The sequence below is a fragment of the Dipodomys merriami genome, unplaced genomic scaffold (genome assembly GCF_024711535.1).
Source record: "Dipodomys merriami isolate MVZ:Mamm:240054 unplaced genomic scaffold, mDipMer1.0.p SCAF_1028, whole genome shotgun sequence".
NCBI lineage: Eukaryota > Metazoa > Chordata > Mammalia > Rodentia > Heteromyidae > Dipodomys > Dipodomys merriami.
In genome coordinates, this window is record NW_027202303.1 from 202,724 (window position 1) to 221,228 (window position 18,505).

General features: G+C 62.8%; 1 protein-coding gene across 2 annotated transcripts in view; it reads right to left on the reverse strand.

Moving 5' to 3' along the window:
- Parvb (parvin beta) overlaps positions 1-10,587 on the reverse strand; it is a 57,064-nt gene extending 46,477 nt beyond the window's left edge. For both annotated transcript variants that reach the window (XM_069995868.1, XM_069995858.1), the window contains exon 1: positions 10,459-10,587. In XM_069995868.1, coding sequence (XP_069851969.1) covers positions 10,459-10,528 — 70 coding nt within the window. In that variant the 5' untranslated portion in view covers positions 10,529-10,587. The remainder of the gene's footprint in view (positions 1-10,458) is intronic.
- Between the last annotated feature and the right edge of the window lie 7,918 nt (positions 10,588-18,505).

Consider the following 18,505-nt stretch of genomic DNA (forward strand, 5'->3'; position numbering starts at 1 on the left):
GGAGGGGGGAGCAGGTGCAGGAGGGAGGGCAGGTGGGGGAGGGGGGCAGGTGTGGGAGGGGGCAGGTGCTGGAGGGGGGACAGCAGGTGTGGGAGGGGGGAGCAGGTGCAGGAGGGGGGCAGGTGTGGGAGGGGGGACAGCAGGTGTGGGAGGGGGGAGCAGGTGCAGGAGGGGGGCAGGCGGGGGAGGGGAGCAGGTGCTGGAGGGGGGACAGCAGGTGCAGGAGGGGGGCAGGTGTGGGAGGGGGGACAGCAGGTGCGGGAGGGGGGACAGCAGGTGCGGGAGGGGGGAGCAGGTGCAGGAGGGGGGACAGCAGGTGCGGGAGGGGGGACAGCAGGTGCGGGAGGGGGGCAGGTGTGGGAGGGGGCAGGTGCAGGAGGGGGGCAGCAGGTGCGGGAGGGGGGACAGCAGGTGCGGGAGGGGGGCAGGTGCTGGAGGGGGGACAGCAGGTGCGGGAGGGGGGCATGTGCTGGAGGGGGGACAGCAGGTGTGGGAGGGGGGAGCAGGTGCAGGAGGGGGGCAGCAGGTGCGGGAGGGGGGACAGCAGGTGCGGGAGGGGGGCAGGTGCGGGAGGGGCAGCAGAGCTGGCACAGCTGTACCCACACTGCCCTGCATCTGTTTCCTCCGCTCTGAAGACAACCACGCACACAGCCTGCGCGCACTACCGTGCCGCCTGGAATTTGTGCCGTCCCCAACCTGGGAAGCAGGGTCTCAGGACGGGGTGACGACCCTGGGGACCCAGACACACAGACACACCCAGGGCTCCAGGCCGCCCCTCCTCCCACCCCGTGGCAGGGGCTGAGATTCAGCCCCACCAGCAGCCGGCCCAAGGTCCAGAGCTCCACAGAAGCAGGGCCCCTCCCTCCCACCAAGTCCCGCCCTGGGGGGCTGCGGCCCAGCCTCCAGCCACTCGTCTGCTGCTGGGGTTTTCGCTCACTCACAAGTTCTCTTCAGCGGCTCCTGTTGCTTTACAAGCCACTTCATTAGCTTTAGAACCAAATAATCCCATTACAGAGGACTTGATTAGCTTATAAAATTATGTGCACGCTGACAAATATTTATTGAGCAAGCTGTACCCTGCCCAGTATATTACTCTAAGAGGAAATAATTTACTTAGCTAATGATCACAAATCCTTTCATTTAATTCCGTCTTCAACGTGTTTAATTTTCCCACAAGTGGAACGCACACCTCCCATCGAGCCGTCAAACGGTGAGAACACTGCGTGGTGGTCCATGCCTGTAATCCCCGCGCTCAGGAGGCTCACGCCACCGCAAGCTCCCCCTGCTGCTGGTTAGGAAAGCCGGGCACAGAGAGGCGCAGAGACCGGCCCAGTGCCAGCCAGCAAATGGCAGGCAGGCCAAGCAGAGCCCCACAGGGCGCCCCCTCCTCCAGTGCTCAGGAGAGGCCCAGCCGCAGCAGACTCGCGTCTTCTGCAGTGCGACGGACTTGTTAAATGGTGTTAGCGTGTCTGGGATCTGAACGCAGGGCCTCTCCCCTGCTCAGGTGGGGATCTACCAGGTCTCCACCTTCCCAGCTTCGGGCTACGTCTCTCTGGCTGAGACCCCACCCCACACTGCCCCCACACCGAGACCCCTCCCCCGGAGGGCCTTCCCACCCCCGGCCCGCGGGCACTGGCACGGCCAGGCAGCTCAGTGCTGCCACCTGCTGTCTGGTGTCCAGTGTCGGAGCCCCCCACCCAGACGGCAGCGGAGGGGCACAGAGCTCTCCCCGCTTGTTCCTGAGGCCCAGGGCCTGCACACACACACTGACCCTTCCAGCAGTGGGAACCTGCCGCCCTCCTGCTTCCGGAGAGTTCCGGAATCTAACTGAGAGCCTTTGCAAGGCCCGAGCTTTTTAGACGACCTGGCAGGTGAGACCTTGCTTGCTAACCCTTTGTGTGTGCACCGGCCCCGGGGCTTGAACTCAGGGCCTGGGAGCCGTCCTTCAGCTTTTTTTGCTCAAGGCTGGCACTGTACCACTTGAACCACAGCTCCATTTTCAGCTTTGAGCTGGTTAATTGGAGATAAGAGCTTCATTGGATCCCTCCCCCTCTCTCCCTCCTGTATGGGGAGGGGAGGTGGCGGTGCTTGAATTCAGTCCTCCCACTCTTGCTTAGCCTTCTTTCAGCTGGTGCTCACCACCTGAACCATACCTCCAGCCCAACTCTTTGCTAGTGAATGGAGACGGAGGCTCAGGACTTTTCTGCCCCAGGCTTTGAACCTCAGTCCTCCGACTTTCCTGCCCAGGCTGACATTGGTGAAAGCGAAAGGTCACGGACACACGGACACACACACACACACACACACACACACACACCCTCTGACCTCGACACACACACACACACACACACACACACCCTCTGACCTCGACACACACACACACACACACACACACACACACACACACCCTCTGACCTCGAGACACACACACACACACACACACACACACATGCACACACGCACACACACACACCCTCTGACCTCGCTGCTCACCCAGCCTGGGGAAGAAGCACTAGGTGCCCCCGTGGCGTCAGCCGGTCCTCTGCTCAGGCCAGGCCTGGGCCCTGGCACAGCCGCAGTGAGCCACGCGCGCGGCCCCGGCCCTCCCAGACGCTGCTCTAGGGGCTCCCTCGCTTCCCCGGTGGTCTTCTATTAATCCTGTCCGCAGTGTGGACTCCTGCAGGCCTCATAGGGAAGGGTAATGTTAACAAGGAGGGGTGCTGTAGCTCACACCTGTAGTCCTAGCTACTCAGGAGGCTGACATCTGAAGACTGTGGTTCAAAGCCTGGGGCGGAAAAGTCCTGAGCCTCCATCTCCATTCACTAGCAAAGAGTTGGACTGGAGGTATGGTTCAGGTGGTGAGCACCAGCTGAAAGAAGGCTAAGCAAGAGTGGGAGGTACAGAATTCAAGCACCGCCACCTCCCCTCCCCATACAGGAGGGAGAGAGGGAGAGGGAGAGGGATCAAATTAAACTCTGGGCAAGATGTCCCTCAAATTCCATTAATACCAAAAGCAAACTGTAATTTATACCACAAATAACTCACACATGCCGTGTGCGCAGTCTGCCTGAGAGGCAGCCAGCGGGGCAGCAGCTCGCTCCTCTGTCCCACAGATGCTTCCAGAAGCATCGAGACTGAAACAAGCAAGTCCTGTGAGCTGTAAAATCTCTGCGCCCTCTCTAGCTTCTCAGTGACTTCTCACTGAAGTCTGGCTGATTAGGGATTGCAAGTGTTCTAGTGGAAGAGTGGGAATCTTCACAGGGACGGGCTTCTTGTGAAAATAGGAAGCCAGAAAGACGGCTTGACGTGGCTGATTTGTTGGCTGGCAAGTAAGGGTTAAAAAAAATGCCACCAGGTGCTGGTGGCTCACGTCTGCAATCCTAGCTACTCAGGAGGCTGAGATCTGTGGATCACCAGCCCAGGCAGGAAAGACCACAAAACCCTTATCTCCAATAAACCACCAGAAAATCAGAAGTGGCGCTGTGGCTCAAGTGGTAGAGCGCTCACCTTGAGCTGAAGAGCTGAGGGACAGCACCCAGGCCCAGAGTTCAAGCCCCATGACTGACAAAAATAAAATAAACAATGCCAAGCTGGTTTCATGAGATCTAACCTAACCAAGCCTGGGTTCCAGTACCCAGGACAAGCCAAGGAAACTGCAGGAGGCACTCCAAGTCCTGAGCACCTCCAGCAGGCCCAGAGATGCCGGGCCCACCAGGGCTGGTCTCCGCTCCCAGCATGTAGCTCACGGGCCGGGACGCACCTGCCGCTCTACCAGTTGCACCGGAGACGCAGAGTTTAGTAACCTTCCTCAAGGAAGACAAGTTAAACCATGTCTGTGCCGCTGCTCCCGCCGGTCATCCCAGCTACTCAAGAGGCTGAGATCTGAGGATCTCGGTTGGAAGCCAGTCTGAGGAAGAAAAGTCCACAGTGCTCTTATCTCCAATTAACCAGCAAAAGTCAGAAGTGGAGCTGCGGCTCAAGTGGCAGATTGCCAACCTGGAAGCAAAAGCTCCAGGACGGCGACTAGGCCGTGAGTTCAAGCCCCAGGACTGGCACTAAATAAACAAATAAATGTTTCCTAGGCTCTGGGCAATGTAATAAACAGTAACTCTACCCACTGGGAGAGAAACCCATTTTCCTAACAAATAAGCGTGTTGGAGCTGCGTGTTCACGAGTGTGTAGAGTGGGTGCCGGTGCCCGGTGCCCAGCACAGCCACAGGACAGAGCACTCACTGTTAAACCATCCCAACAGGTGTCCCCACTAACTTCTGACAAATAACCCTTAATCTGGCCGCCAGACAGGACACCACACACAACGAGACTCAGGCTATGCAAATATTCACTTTGACGAAGACAAGAATTTCAGATAGAGTGTCTCTGATGAGAGCGGAGTCATTCTGCTATGTCCCCCCAAAGGTCAGCAGGTTATGAGGCTAGGCACTGTTGGGGTTACGGGGATCTTCATCTCCTACTGCAGACGTATTTCAGTAAGCAACAACGAAGAAAGGCCGGGCGGCAGCAGGCACTGTGGCTCACGCCTGTGATCCCAGGTACTCAAAAAGCTGAGATCTGAGCATCACAGTTCAAAGCCAGCCCAGGCAGACAAATCCAAGGGACTCTTGTCTCAATTAAACACCCAAAAAGCCAGGAGTAGAACTGTGGCTTAAGAGGTAGAGAAACCAGCCTTGAGTGAAAAGCTCAGGGACAGCGCCCTGGCTCTGAGTTCAAGCCCTGGAACTGGCACAACAGAAGGAAAAGCAAAGGAATCCCAGTAGGGTACAGGTCACTCCCTGAGTGGCAAAATGCACCTCCAGCCCACAATGAGAATGATTATAATCATTACAATCATCAGAGGAAATGTAACGGAGCCCCACCCAAAGCCCTTCAGAGTTGCTCCCTCTCAGGGAGAGGAAAACCAGGCCTCGGTTTCCAGGAGTCCGGCTCACCGGGCCCAGCCCACCTTACTGCCACCCTCTCCACAGAGCCACAGTCTCCTGAGATGCGGGCCCTGCTCAGGGAACAGCTGGGGAGGACAGGGGTCTCCCACAGCTGGGCAGCAGAGCCAGACCTAGCATGATGCCCCAGGGCTCAATCCCAGCAACAGGTAAGAAAAAGTCAGGGTTTGGAGGAAGGGGATGGAATTGTCTCATTTGGCTGCAGAGTCTGCAGAGAACCTTGTAGCTGGCGTCTCCTATCCAATATTCTAGAAACTGCAGAGCGCTGGGCTCCCATCCATCCTCTGCTCATATCCCTCCACTTCCCACTTTCTTCCCACCAGACCAGCCTGGGGTCTGAGCCTGAAGCTGATGCCTGTGCCTGGGACCTGAGCCTGGGGTTGGAGCCCGGGGCTTGAGCCCTGAGCCCGATCTTGGAGTCTGAAGGCCCATGCCTGAGCCTGGATCCTGGGGCCTGGAGTCTGAAGGCCCATGCCTGAGCCTGGATCCTGGGGCCTGGAGTCTGAAGGCCCATGCCTGAGCCTGGATCCTGGGGCGGGAGCAGGTGGGCTCACCCCAGCTCCCAGCCTGCTCTGCCTGCAGATATGCAGAAGGATCGGCAGGGGCCGGGCTCCTCGAGTGCCGACTCCTGACACCCGGACCCAGGAGGCCTGCTCTCTAGGCCTACACCAAGGGCACGGGCGGCCCCCTTCCTGTCCAGGATCCCGGGGAACTGAGAACAGTCTGCCCGCGATTCCTGTCTGCCGTCAGCACTCGCTGAATTCCCTGCGTGCGTGTAACTGCGTGCCTCTCCCTCTGCTGGCATGGGGTGCCCAGAGCTTCAGTGGTCTCCCTCGACTCTGGCAGCTGAGGCCCTGAGGCCCGGCTGCCCAACCTCCACATGGAACTCTTAAGACTGTAAAAAGGCGGCCAGGTGGAGGGGAGGTGTGGCTCAAGTGGTACAGTGCCAGCCTTGAATGAAAAGGCAAAGAGAGAGCAAGAGGCCCCGAGGCCAAGCCTCAGAACCAAGACAAGAAAAGAGAAAAGTGGAGTGCGTCCAGCCAGCACGGGCGCCCCCGTCCAGGACAGCTACCCTGCAGAGCCGGCGTCCCCAGGCTTCATAGCCCCCGGCCCCACCCCGGGCCTCTGGGCCAGCCCTGACCGCCACAGCGCCTGGGGCAGGCTGGGGGCGGGGCGACCTGGGTCACCCTGGGGAGTGGGGCTCACTGTGGGGGACGCTAGGGAAGGCCGTACCCCTCCTGCTATGAGAAGGGGGAAGGGGCCTGACAGGTGCCGTGCAGTGCGCAGCTAGCCCGACCTTGTGGGGGGGACGGCCGTCACCCCGCCCCTCCAGCCCAGCGCAGCGGGTGCAGCGGGCGGGGCTCGTACGGGGCTTCCGTGCTGATGGAGGGCTGTGAGGGGGGCGTCCACCACCTCCAGCCCCCGGCAGCAGTGGTTCTCTTGAGATGGGGATTAGGTCCCCTCTGAGCCCTACTCCTGGACCACAGATCCTCCTATTTCAGGTTTCCTGTCGTTGCCGGGACTACAAGTGTGTACCACCATGCCCAGCTTCTTTGGTTAAAATGGAGTCTTGCAGGCTTTTTTTTTTTTTTAAACCTGGGTCAACTTAGAATCTTAGTCTCCAGATCTCAGCCTTCTGAGTAGCAAGATGACAGGCATGGGCCACTGGCACCCAACCTAGTTTCTGTCTTGTCTTGTTTTATTAAGTCATTTATATAGAAACTTCCTTTATGATTTTCTCCAAGGAATAAGTGCACCTGGCTCTGGGGTCTAGGTCCCCTGAGAAACTGTGACTGAGGGCGATCAAGCACCCACCTAGAAAGCTCAAGTTTCTGAGTGAAAGAGAGAGAGGAAGGAAGGAAGGAAGGAAGGAAGGAAGGAAGGAGAGAGAAAGGGAAAAAGGGGAGAAGAAATAAAAGAAAGGAAGAAAGAGAAAGAAAGAAAGAAAGAAAGAAAGAAAGAAAGAAAGAAAGGAAGAAAGAAAGAAAGAAAGAAAAGAGAAAGGAAGGAAAAAAGACAGACAGACAGACAGACATGTGCCCGCCCCATCCTGGCGTGGTCTCCAGGCCCCAGCAGCCTCCTGGCCCGTGTGGAGAGCTGACTGCTCTGCGTGGCCTTCCACACTGGGCCTCTCTGGAGGCTGCTGGGCCTCTCTGGAGACATCAGCACAGCTGTGGCTGTCCCTGCCTGCCTGAGGCCGGCTGGGCCTCTGGACTGTCCTTCAAGGTCACAGGGAGGGGCCAGCTCAGGGAATCCCCTGCACCTGCTCCTCCTTTTCTGGGGAGGCTGAGTCAGGGTTCTGGTGCCCTGGCCTCTGGGATCCCCACGCCTTGTGTGAGGTTCTGGGGGGACAGTGAGGTGTCCCCAACTATTTTTCCGAGGGTCACAGCCGGTCGGTTCCCCTTCCCAAGCTCTTGTGGTGCTGGGGACTGGGAGCCTAGGTCACCCTGGGGAGTGGGGCTCACTGTGGGGTACCGCTGCACCCCTGGCTCACCCCACATCCCCAGTACCCCCTCCCAGCCCCCTCACCCCACCAGCCAGGGTGGGCCGATGCCCGCGGCCGGCACCGAGCTGCACCCCGCCCCTCCCCCGGGGTCCCAGCTCAGGAAGTGTCCAGTCACATCCGCTCTCTCCAGTCCACCCAGGGCTGGCTAACACGGAAGGAAATGAATCGGGCCGCGGCTGGGGGAGAGGGCCGGGAAGCCCCCTCCCCCCTCCTGCCCCCTGGTCATTCCCTGCAGACAAGGGCCCCAACCACTGCCAGGAGAGCGTTGCCATAGCAACAGGCCAGCCGCACCACTGGGGCTCTGCTGCTCTCCTCTCATTACTCACGACCTTATGATCATTATTCACTCTCCTCCCCTCCCTCACTGCCCCGCCCCACCTGCCCCTCCCTTCTGCCTTGAAGACCAGTTAGGCACTGCGGCCTTCTGGTTGCAATGGGCACCCCAACCTCGGGAACCAAAATAGGGGACTCCTAGGTCACTGAGAGCAAAGCCCTCGGCATCTGCTCCAGCTGTGGCCTGCATCAGGAGGGAGGGCAGCCCGGCCCTCATCTTCCAGGCACACATCCATTCATAAAAGCAATGGGGAAGCCAGGCACCCATGGTTCACGCCTGTCAGCCTAGCTACTCAGGAGACTGAGATCTGAGGATCACGGTTCAAAACCAGCCCGGGAAGGAGTGTCTGTGAGACTCTTACCTCCAATAAACCACCAGAAAACCAGAAGTAGTGCTGTGGCTCAAGTGGTAGAGCGCTAGCCCTGAGCTGAAGAGCTGAGGGACAGCGCCCAGGCCCAGAGTTCAGGCCCCTCAATGGCCAAAAAAAAAAAAAAAAAAGCTGGAAATAGAGATGTGGCTCAAGTGGTAGAGCACCATCCTTGAGCAAAAAAGCTGAGGACAGTGTCCAGGCCCTGAGTCAGGCCCAGGATGGTGCATGCACATGTGTGTGTACACACATGTGCATTCACACGCACGTGCGCACGTGCACACACACACACACACACACAGCCATAGCCATCTAGCACATGATGCAGCCTGGCTGTTGTGTAGAGCAGTTCTTTCTCTGGTTTTGCTACACTTCAACACCAACTTCACCCCTTTGGAGGCCTCCCCTGTGCACCCCTCTGACCACCCCGAGTGACCGGCCTGGTCACACACCATGACTCCTGCTCTAGCCCTGGCCAGGGTGTCACCTGCACTGCCCAGGCCCTGACCCACAGCACCAGACATGGCACCAGTTCCACAGAATGAGCCGGTTTCACAGACTGCCGGGTCTGACCGCGCACACCTCCCGAGGATTCAGCAATACTACTGAACATACTAGTAGGCTGAGGCCAAACGATCACTGAATCCAAGAGTTCACGGCCAGCTTGGGCAACGGAATGGGGAGGGGTGGTTTGAGAGTATAATTTTCCTAAAGCATAAAAAGGAACCTAGATGGCTCACCCCCACAGGAGTGGGGGAGGGAAGGTGGTTGACACAAGCCTAAGATTAAAGTCAGCCCTGGGCTCTCGGCCGGCCGGCCAAGAGGCAGGTGGGGCCAATTTGCTGGAGAGCTCCCAAGGAACCCTGCAGGCAGAGATAAAGCCCTGGGGAACAAAATGATCCGATTCAGATAAAAAGTCTCAGGGTGGAGGGGCTGCCCCGGAGTCCCAAGTCTGCCACGGGGCTACTTGGGAAATGGGGACAGTTTGTGAACCTGGCTCTCAGCTGTTATCTGAGCTCTGTGGGAGGCACAGAGGCTGAGCACAGTAGCTCGTACTTATAATCCCGGTGACACCACAGATCCAGCCAGGCTGGGCACAGAGCAAGGCCCTACCCTGAAAATAACCCACGGGAGCTGGGTGCCCAAGGCTCACACCAGTAATCCTAGCTACTCAGGGGGCTGGGATGGGAGGTTCATGGTTCAAAGCCAGCCCCGGCAGGAACGTCCAAGACAGTCTTATGTCCAATCAGCTGCCATAATGCCAGAAGTGGCGCTGTGGCTCAAGTGGTAAAGCACCAGCCTCGAGTGACAAGCCAAGGGACAGCGCCCAGGCCCCGAGTTCGAGCCCCGGTGAAGGCACAAAAGCAAACAAAAGACCTCCCTGGGCTGTTTTTCCACAGACCCCAGCAGCCATTCCCTAGCAGGGCAGCCCTGTCCCTGCGGCCCTCCCCACCCCCCCTCCCCGCCCTCCCCACCCCCCCTCCCCGCCCTCCCCACCCCCACCCCCCTGCCCTCCCCACCCCCCCCTCCCCCTCTGCCCTCCCTGTGGCCCTCCCCCCTCCTCCCCCGCCCTCCCCACCCCCTCCCCGCCCTCCCCACCCCCACCTCCCCCCTGCCCTCCCCTCCGACCCCTCCCCACCCCCACCTCCCCCCGCCCTCCCTCCGACCCCTCCCCGCCCTCCCCACCCCCACCCCCTGTCCTCCCCACCCCCCTCCCCGCCCTCCCCACCCCCCTCCCCGCCCTCCCCACCCCCCTCCCCGCCCTCCCCACCCCCACCCCCTGCCCTCCCCACCCCCTCTCCCCCTCTGCCCTCCCTGTGGCCCTCCCCCCTCCTCCCCCCGCCCTCCCCACCCCCCCTCCCCGCCCTCCCCACCCCCACCTCCCCCCGCCCTCCCTCCGACCCCTCCCCACCCCCACCTCCCCCCCGCCCTCCCTCCGACCCCTCACCGCCCTCCCCACCCCCACCCCCTGTCCTCCCCACCCCCCTCCCCGCCCTCCCCACCCCCCTCCCCGCCCTCCCCACCCCCCTCCCCGCCCTCCCCCACCCCCACCTCCCCCCCCCGCCCTCCCTCCGACCCCCACCCGGAAGCGCTGAGCGCCCGGTGCCCGCGCCAGGAGGTGGAGTGAGCCGGGGCCGACACCCCGGCCCGAGGCCCCGCCGCCTCCCGCGCTGGCCCGGCTCACCCCGCGCGCCCGTGACCCCGCGCAGGCCGGGGTCGCCGCGAGGCCGCCGCCGGCCGGGCGTCGTGGACGGAGGCCGCGCGGGGCCGAGGCGGGGCCGAGGCGGGCACTCACCCTCGCGCGCCTTCTTCCTCCGGGCCAGCGTGCCGCCCAACTTGCCCAGGAACGACTCGTCCTTCCTCATCCCGCCTCGGAGCGGAGCGCGGGCGCCGCCGCGGCCACCGGGACGGCCGAGTGCGGGACGGGAGGGGCGGGAGGGGCGGGGAGGGGCGGGAGGGGCGGGGCGGGGAGGGGCGGGAGGGGCGGGAGGGGCGGGGCGGGGAGGGGCGGGAGGGGCGGGGCGGGGAGGGGCGGGAGGGGCGGGGCGGGGAGGGGCGGGAGGGGCGGGGATGGGCGGGAGGGGCGGGAGGGGCGCGGCGGGAGGGGCGGGAGGGGCGGGAGGGGCGGGGCGGGGAGGGGCGGGAGGGGCGGGAGGGGCGGGGCGGGAGGGGCGGGGCGGGGAGGGGCGGGGCGGGGAGGGGCGGGAGGGGCGGGAGGGGCGGGAGGGGCGGGAGGGGCGCGGCGGGAGGGGCGGGAGGGGAGGGGCAGGGCGGGGCGGGGAGGGGCGGGAGGGGCGCGGCGGGAGGGGCGGGAGGGGCGGGAGGGGAGGGGCCGGGAGGGGCGGGAGGGGCGGGAGGGGAGGGGCCGGGAGGGTGGGGTGGAGAGGGGCCGGGAGGGGAGGGGAGGGGAGGGGAAGGGAGGGGCGGGAAGGGGCAGGGCGTGGCGGGGAGGGGCGTGGCGGGGCGGGGCCGGGAGGGGCGGGGCGGGAGGGGCGGGGAGGGGCAGGGCGTGGCGTGGCGTGGCGGGGCCGGGAGGGGCGGGGTGGGGCGGGAGGGGCCTGGAGGGTGGGGTGGAGAGGGGCGGGGCCGGGAGGGGCGGGGCGGCCGGGCCGGGGAGGGCGTGGCGGGAGGGTCCTGGAGGGTGGGGTGGAGAGGGGCCGGGAGGGGCGGGGAGGGGCCGGGGCGGGGCAGGGCAGGTCCGGGGAGGGGCCTCCCCGCGCCGCCTCACAAGGGCCCCGCCCCGCTAGGCCACGCCCAGACCAGCCCCGCCCCTCGTGGGCCTTGCTCCGCCCCCGCGCCGCCTCACAGCGCCCCAGGCCCCGCGAGGGCCCCGCCCCGCTAGGCCACGCCCAGACCAGCCCCGCCCCTCGTGGGCCTTGCCCCGCCCCCGCGCCGCCTCACAGCGCCCCAGGCCCCGCGAGGGCCCCGCCCCGCTAGGCCACGCCCAGACCAGCCCCGCCCCTCGTGGGCCTCACCCAGTGCCACCCCGCCTCTCGCGAGGCCCTCCCGGCTCAGCCCCGCCCCTCATTGGCCCCTCCCGGCTCCCATCTCCCCTCCCCCACCGGCGGGGACCTGACCCAGGGACCCTGGGGGCGGCCGGAGCCGCGCTGCAGCCCCGCGGAGCGATCGGGAGCCTGCCTGAGGGAAGACGGGCAGGCAGCCACCAGCCCATGACGCCGCCACGGTGACCCAGGGTGACCCCAGCGTGACCCCAGCGTGACAGCCAGGGTGAACCAGGGTGACAACGCTCCCGGGAGAGAGGAGATGGGGAGGGCCGTCACCACGGGTCGTGGGTGACCCTGCTTCGCGTGTGCGCACGCGCACTGTGCGCACGGCGGCTCGGGGTACAGCGCTGGCCTACCATGCATGGGGCCCTGGGTTCGATTCCCCAGCACCCGTACCCAGAGACGCCGGAAGTGCCGCCGTGGCTCAAGTGGCCTTGAGCGGAAGAGCTGCGGGACGGCGCAGCCCGGAGCTCACGGACCTCCCCGCCCGGGCTGGCTGGGAAGCGCCTTCCTCAGACCCCAGCCTCCTGCGTAGCTGGGATGGCAGGCTGAGCAGCGGCGCCGGCTCTTTCTTTGTTTCTTTCTTTTTGTCCATCGTGGGGCCTGAACTCTGGGCCTGGGCGCCGTCCCCAGCTCTTCCGCTCAAGGCCACTGAGCCACCTTCCCGGCCTAAGTGCTGCTTGATGCTGGAGTGTCCCGTTTCGTGTTCAGCGTGTTAGGCCACGGTTGGTCTAGGCGGCCATCGTGCCGGGGCGTGGACTGTGGAGTAACAGAAATGTACCGCTCTGTTCTCAGAGGCCAAGCCGTGCGTGCTCGGCTCCCACTCGGCGGGTGCGGGTCCCGCGCCCGCGCCCGTCCCCAGGCCCCTTGGAATGCCCTGGCCATGCAACCCGGCCATCTCCAGCGACCGCGGCCTGCGCCTCCGGGCGGCCTGCTCCCCGTGCGCGCGCGTCTGCGTCTGTGCTCCCTGTACGTGCACATCCATGTCCACGTCCACGCTCCCCTGCGCATCCACGCTCCCCATGCGCACACGTCCCCATCCACGCTCCCCGTGCGCACGCGTCCGCGTCCACGCTCCCCTGCGCGTCCACGCTCCCCTGCGCATCCACGCTCCCCGTGCGCGCGCGTCCGCGTTCCCTGTGCTCGCGCGTCCTCGTCCACGCTCCGGTGCTGGAGGCGGGGACGCCGCTGCGCTGGGCCGCGCTCGCCTGACGGCCCCAGGGCCCTGCGTTCAGCTCCCCGCACCGACTAATCCGAGCCCCGTGCTCCAGACGGACTGAAGCAGAGCCGGAGGGGAGCGGCAGAGCCCGGACCGGGTGCCACTTAGGGAGGTGGAGGGCCGGCGGGGCCTCGAGGCCTGGCGCCGCTCGATGGCCCGATGTGGGGGTCACACACAAGCCGGGGGAACCGAAAGATCCAGAAATGAGCCACTGCATCCGCTGTCCTGGCAGCCGACCCCGCGGGGGTTGTGGCCTCGGGGCTGGACGGGGAGGCAGCCCCTGCTGAGGGGCCTGGGGAGGCCCGCAGGGACGGGGGGGCAGCCCTTGGACATGGGGGGGAGGGCGGCCCCGGGCACCGCGGGGGGGAGGGAGGGAGGGTCGCTGTGGCACGGAGGGAGGGAGGGAGGGAGGGTCGCTGTGGGCACGGAGGGGAGGGAGGGCGGCCTGGGCACGGCGGGGGGTGAGGGCGGCCCGGGCACGGCGGGGGGGAGGGAGGGTCGCTGTGGCACGGAGGGAGGGAGGGAGGGAGGGAGGGAGGGAGGGTCGCTGTGGCACGGAGGGGGGGAGGGAGGGAGGGAGGGAGGGTCGCTGTGGCACGGAGGGGGGGAGGGAGGGAGGGAGGGAGGGTCGCTGTGGCACGGAGGGGGGGAGGGAGGGAGGGAGGGAGGGTCGCTGCGGCACGGAGGGGGGGAGGGAGGGAGGGAGGGAGGGTCGCTGTGGCACGGAGGGGGGGAGGGAGGGTCGCTGTGGCACGGAGGGAGGGAGGGAGGGAGGGAGGGAGGGTCGCTGTGGCACGGAGGGAGGGAGGGAGGGAGGGAGGGAGGGTCGCTGTGGCACGGAGGGGGGGAGGGAGGGAGGGAGGGAGGGAGGGTCGCTGCGGCACGGAGCGGGGGAGCCCCCGCCCGCGGCTAAGGGCCGGTGAATCACTGATGGCGGCCCCGGCGGTGGCTAATGGCACCGTGGCAGAGCCGCGCAGGCCGCATCCTGCTCTTCAAATGTCACTGCCCAGGAAGGGCTCTCTCCAGAAGGTTCTAGAGCTGCGGTGCCCAGGCCTCACGCGGAAGGTTTGGGGTTTATTTTTTATTTAGTGCGTGCGTGCGTGCGTGCGTGCGTGCGTGCGTGCGTGCGTGCGTGCGCGTGCCCGAGCCCGAGCCCGAGCCCGGGGCCTGGAGCTCGCCCGGAGCTGCTCTGAGAACTCCGCCCGCTGAACAACGCAGCGCCGCTCCCCGCGCCCGCGCCTTCCCGCCCCTTCCCGCCCCGCTGGCTTCGGGCGTCAGCCTCCCCAGCAGCTGGGGTGACGGCGTCAGCCACCGGTGTCCAGCTTCACTGGACGAAAGGAGGGTCTGACCGCCGGCCCTCCCCGCTGGCGGCCAGCCTGGCCTGGGGTTCCAGCCTGGCGCCCAGCCGCAGGCAGGCCCTGGCCCGGAGCCGGGCCGCCGAGACGCTGCCCGGCGGAGCGGCCGGCCTCTGCGCACGCGCACGCCGCCCGTGCCCCAACCCTGCGCGGCTCGCGCGAACATGAGGTCACCGGCCGCCGATGGCAGATAGAAGTGGGTGGGTGACAGGTGGGTAGATAGCGTCCTTGGGCGGATGGACGGATCTCTGAGGTTGGAGGGAGGCCTCTAAGGAGCCGAGGAGCCGAGTGGTTTGCTCACGGTGCCGTCTGTAAACCTCTAAGCAATGTTGCGAGTTTCGAAGCCTGCAGAAGTGATGGGCAGACTTGATTGGCTCACTGGCGGAGAACGCTTCACTTCCCCGGCTGGGTCTAACTGCTCTGTGGGAGCGTCTCTGAGCCTCCCTTACAATCACATCCGAATGAGCATGGGGGCGGCGTTACTGAGCCACGGTGCTAATTCAGCGATCTGGAGAGTAGAACCTGGGGTTCAGCAAGTGTGGAGACAAACCGCGCCCTGGGCAGTGGTGGCCCGCAGCCCCTCCCTCAGCCCAGGGACTGTGAGGTGGGGTCTCACATCGCATTTATGGGCAGCCGCTGACCCACTTGTCTTTTTCTTGCTTTGGTGGGTCGTGGGGTTTGAACTCTGAGCCTGGGCGCTGTCCCTCAGCTCATCAGCTCAAGGCTACAGCGCTCTACCAGGTGAGCCACAGCGCCACTTCCGGTCTTCTGGTGGTTCATTGGAGATAAGACTCTCACGGACTTTCCTGCCTGGGCTGGCTTTGAACCGAGATCCTCAGATCTCAGCCTCCTGAGTAGCTAGGAGGACAGGTGTGAGCCACCAGCGCCCAGCCTAGTTGTCTTTTTCATACCAGGAAAATTAAGCTCCATGTGCACTTTGTGTGCCAAGACATTTTGCAGATGAGCAATGAATAAATAACTTGGTGCCACGTGACTAGTCCAGGTCTCCCGTTCAGGATGAGTTGGTGAAGACTTGGATGCAATGGCTCCTCCCTCACCTGTGCCCGAGGCGAGCTGGGGCCGGGCCAGCTCCACCCGGGCCCTCACCGGGCCTGCAGACACTGCACACAGAGGCCTCCACCACAGCAGCAAAGGAGCGTGCACGGCGTGCCAGGAAAACACACAGGGCTGTGTAACCCGCATGCATCACAAAGCCTTTAAAAAAAACCCAAAAACCTAAACATTAAGAATATGGAGCGAGCAGGGCACCAGTGCCTCATGCCTGTAATCCCAGTTACTCCAGAAGCTGGGATCTGAGCTCTGGTGGAAGCTAGCCTGGGCAGGAAGGGACGTGGAACTCTTATCTCCAGTTAACCAGCAGAAAGCTGGAAGTGGAGATGTGGCTCACGTGGTACACACACACACACACACACACACACACACACTCGTCAATGTGAGCTAAGAGCCAGGAAGGGTTGTCCACCCTGTGGTCTCTCTTCCAGAACGCTGTACTTTTCATATAAACAGGAGGAAAACACCAACCTCCAGCCCCGTGTGGGCCTGGAGGCCCCTTTCAATCAATCACCTATTGTTTGATGCTGATTGTCTGTGCACAGTTCACTACAGGGGCTGGTTGCCCTGTTGTCTGTGCTGGCTTAGGCAGGGAGACAGAAGCAAAGCAGGAGTTCAGGGCAGTCCCAAGATCTGCTACCTGGACAGCTGCTTCTGTGACCTGTGCTGCTTGGGGGCCCCCTACCTCTGCCTTGGGCGGGAGCCTTGTCCCCTCTCCCTTCTCCCAGGTTCTGTTGCTTCGTATCTGCCCCCCTCTTACCCCTGCCCCCCCCCCCCCCCCCCGGTTTACTGCCTGCTTTACTGTTCACTGTTGCAAGCCCAAAAAGGGAAAGGCTTGTTTTCTCCAACGGGAGAGATGACTTGTGCAGGCAGGCTGGACCTGGGGCCTGGGGTGGTGTGGAGGGGGACTGGGGATCCTCCCAGGGTCTCCAGACAGAACCAGTAGGGTCTGGAGGAGGGTAGCAGCACACTCCAGCTGCTGCAACCAAAGGCCACTTGTGCGCAGTTCCAGAGCCTGAACTCGGCCTGGAGGCTGTCCCTGAGCTTTTTTGGTTCAGGCTGGTATTCTACCACTTGAACCACATCTCCACTTCTGGCTTTTTGCTGGTTAATTGGGGATTTTCTACCCAGTCATTTTTGAACCACAATCCTCAGATCTTAGCCTCCTGAGTTGCTGGAATTACAGGCATGAGCTACTAGCACTTGAAATACGGCAGATAAGGGGGGGGGTGTTGAGGGAAGAGGGGCCAGTGCTGAGGGCCTTGGGGGCTGCACAGGTGGGCAGAACTCTGTTGTTGAGTGGCCGCCCACCCTGGGCCCCGCTCAGCATCTGTCCGTAAGTGTTAAGGAAGTGAGAAAATGGACAGAGGAAGTGGGAATTCAAAGCCAGCTCTTCCACCCAGATTCCGGAAGACGAGCGAGGGGGCGGTTTCCAGCCAGGAAACCCCAGTGGCCCTGGCCGGGGGCGGGGGCTCGGGAGGTGCAGGCCCAGCAGGGTCAGACTCCCGGTGACCCGGGCCTGGTCAGCACTGCGTGACCTCTCCTGTGACATACGTTGACAGTTACAAGGCAGGAAATTCATCCTCTGGATGTCAGTACTTCGCTGGGTGAGGGTAGCGTGACCAGGGCCCTCCCGAGTTCAGTATCGAGGCTGCAGCACCACCTCTGTGACACCCAACATGCCAGGCAGCCCAGCTGGTGTTTCCAGGAAATGACCTCCAGGTGTGGCAGTGAGATGCGAGCGGGGGCTGGGGGTCTCCCACTTGACGGAGGGCCAGGGCATTGGCCTGCGCCTGGGTCAGCCTGGGGAAGTGAGACTATGCTGGCTGACAGGCGGAGGTGGGAAGTGCGAGGTCACCACAGTCGATTGGATTCCAGGGAAACTGTAATTTTCACAGTCAGATTTATGGAAGATACTTTCAAAGTTGATGACTACTTATTTTTCTACCAAGGTAATTCTGCCTTTCGTCTGGCCTAAACATTCCTCTTTTTTCCCCTTAAAAGTTATCTAATGATTTGATAAAGAAGTCCAGTGATGGCCTGTCGGGATTCCCCTGACTTCCACAGAGCCCCTTTTCTAGGGCACAGGATTCTTTCTTTCTTAGAAACAAGACAGCTGGTCTGACCCAGGGAGGAAGTGTTGATGCAGCCTCCCGTGGCTTCCTTCTCAAAGGGAAATCTGCACTTGTAAATGTCAAAATACACCTTGTGCCTAACTCAGAACTGAACACTCACACTTGTAATACTTGGCTACGCGGGATGCTGAGCTCTGAAGATCATGATTTGAAGCCAGCAAAGTCTGTGAGACACTTATCTCCAATTAATCAGTAAAAGCCCAGGAGTGGAGCTATGGTTTAAGTAGTCAAGCGCCCAGCCTAGAGCAAAAAAATCTGAGGGACAATGCCCAGGCCTTGAGTTGGAGCTCTAGCATTGGTGTATGTGCACATGCATGCACACACACTGAATACAAATCTTCAGACATTTTCGTGATACCTGTGTCTTTCTCACATCTGGGGCATCTAAGGTCCTGAGGCAGATTCCTTCCTACCCACACCTGTACCCTGTACCCCAGATCCACTGCCCCTCCAGCTATGCTGCCATGTCTGAGCTCCCCTTGGGTGCCGGTCACTCGCCCACACTTTCTGTTACAAGGCCAGCACCCTCATTTTACAGAATAAGGAGCTGAGGCAGAAGGGCGAATGTGATCTGTGTGACAGTCAAAGGCTTGCATATGTATGTGCACATGTGCATGGCGCTGGGGGCTGAAACCCACAGCCTTGGGCATGGCGGGGAAAGGGGCGCTCAGGTCCCCAGCCTGAGCTTCTGCACAGCGAGTGGCTTTTGTTTAGGTCCACACAAAACCGCTCAAGTCCATGGAGCTTTTGTAATTACTGCCACTAATGGACACCATGCAGGAAGAAGAATAACCAGGCCTGGGGGGACAGCAGTGGAGGGGAGCACCCCGAGCTCCCCCGGCACGGCCGCCGCCCTCACGCCCACACTCCGCTCTTCTCGCCTGGCTGGCTGGCACTGGCCTCTGAATGGTGGAAAGAGCTTCAAGGAAAGCGACAGGGAGTAATCTGGTGCCAATGGAAAAGATGTGAGCTTTCAAGTGGAGAGTTGGAGTTTGGGGAAATTGGTTTGACAGCCAACTATCCAAGCACCCAAAGGCTGTCAGGACATTGTTGACAT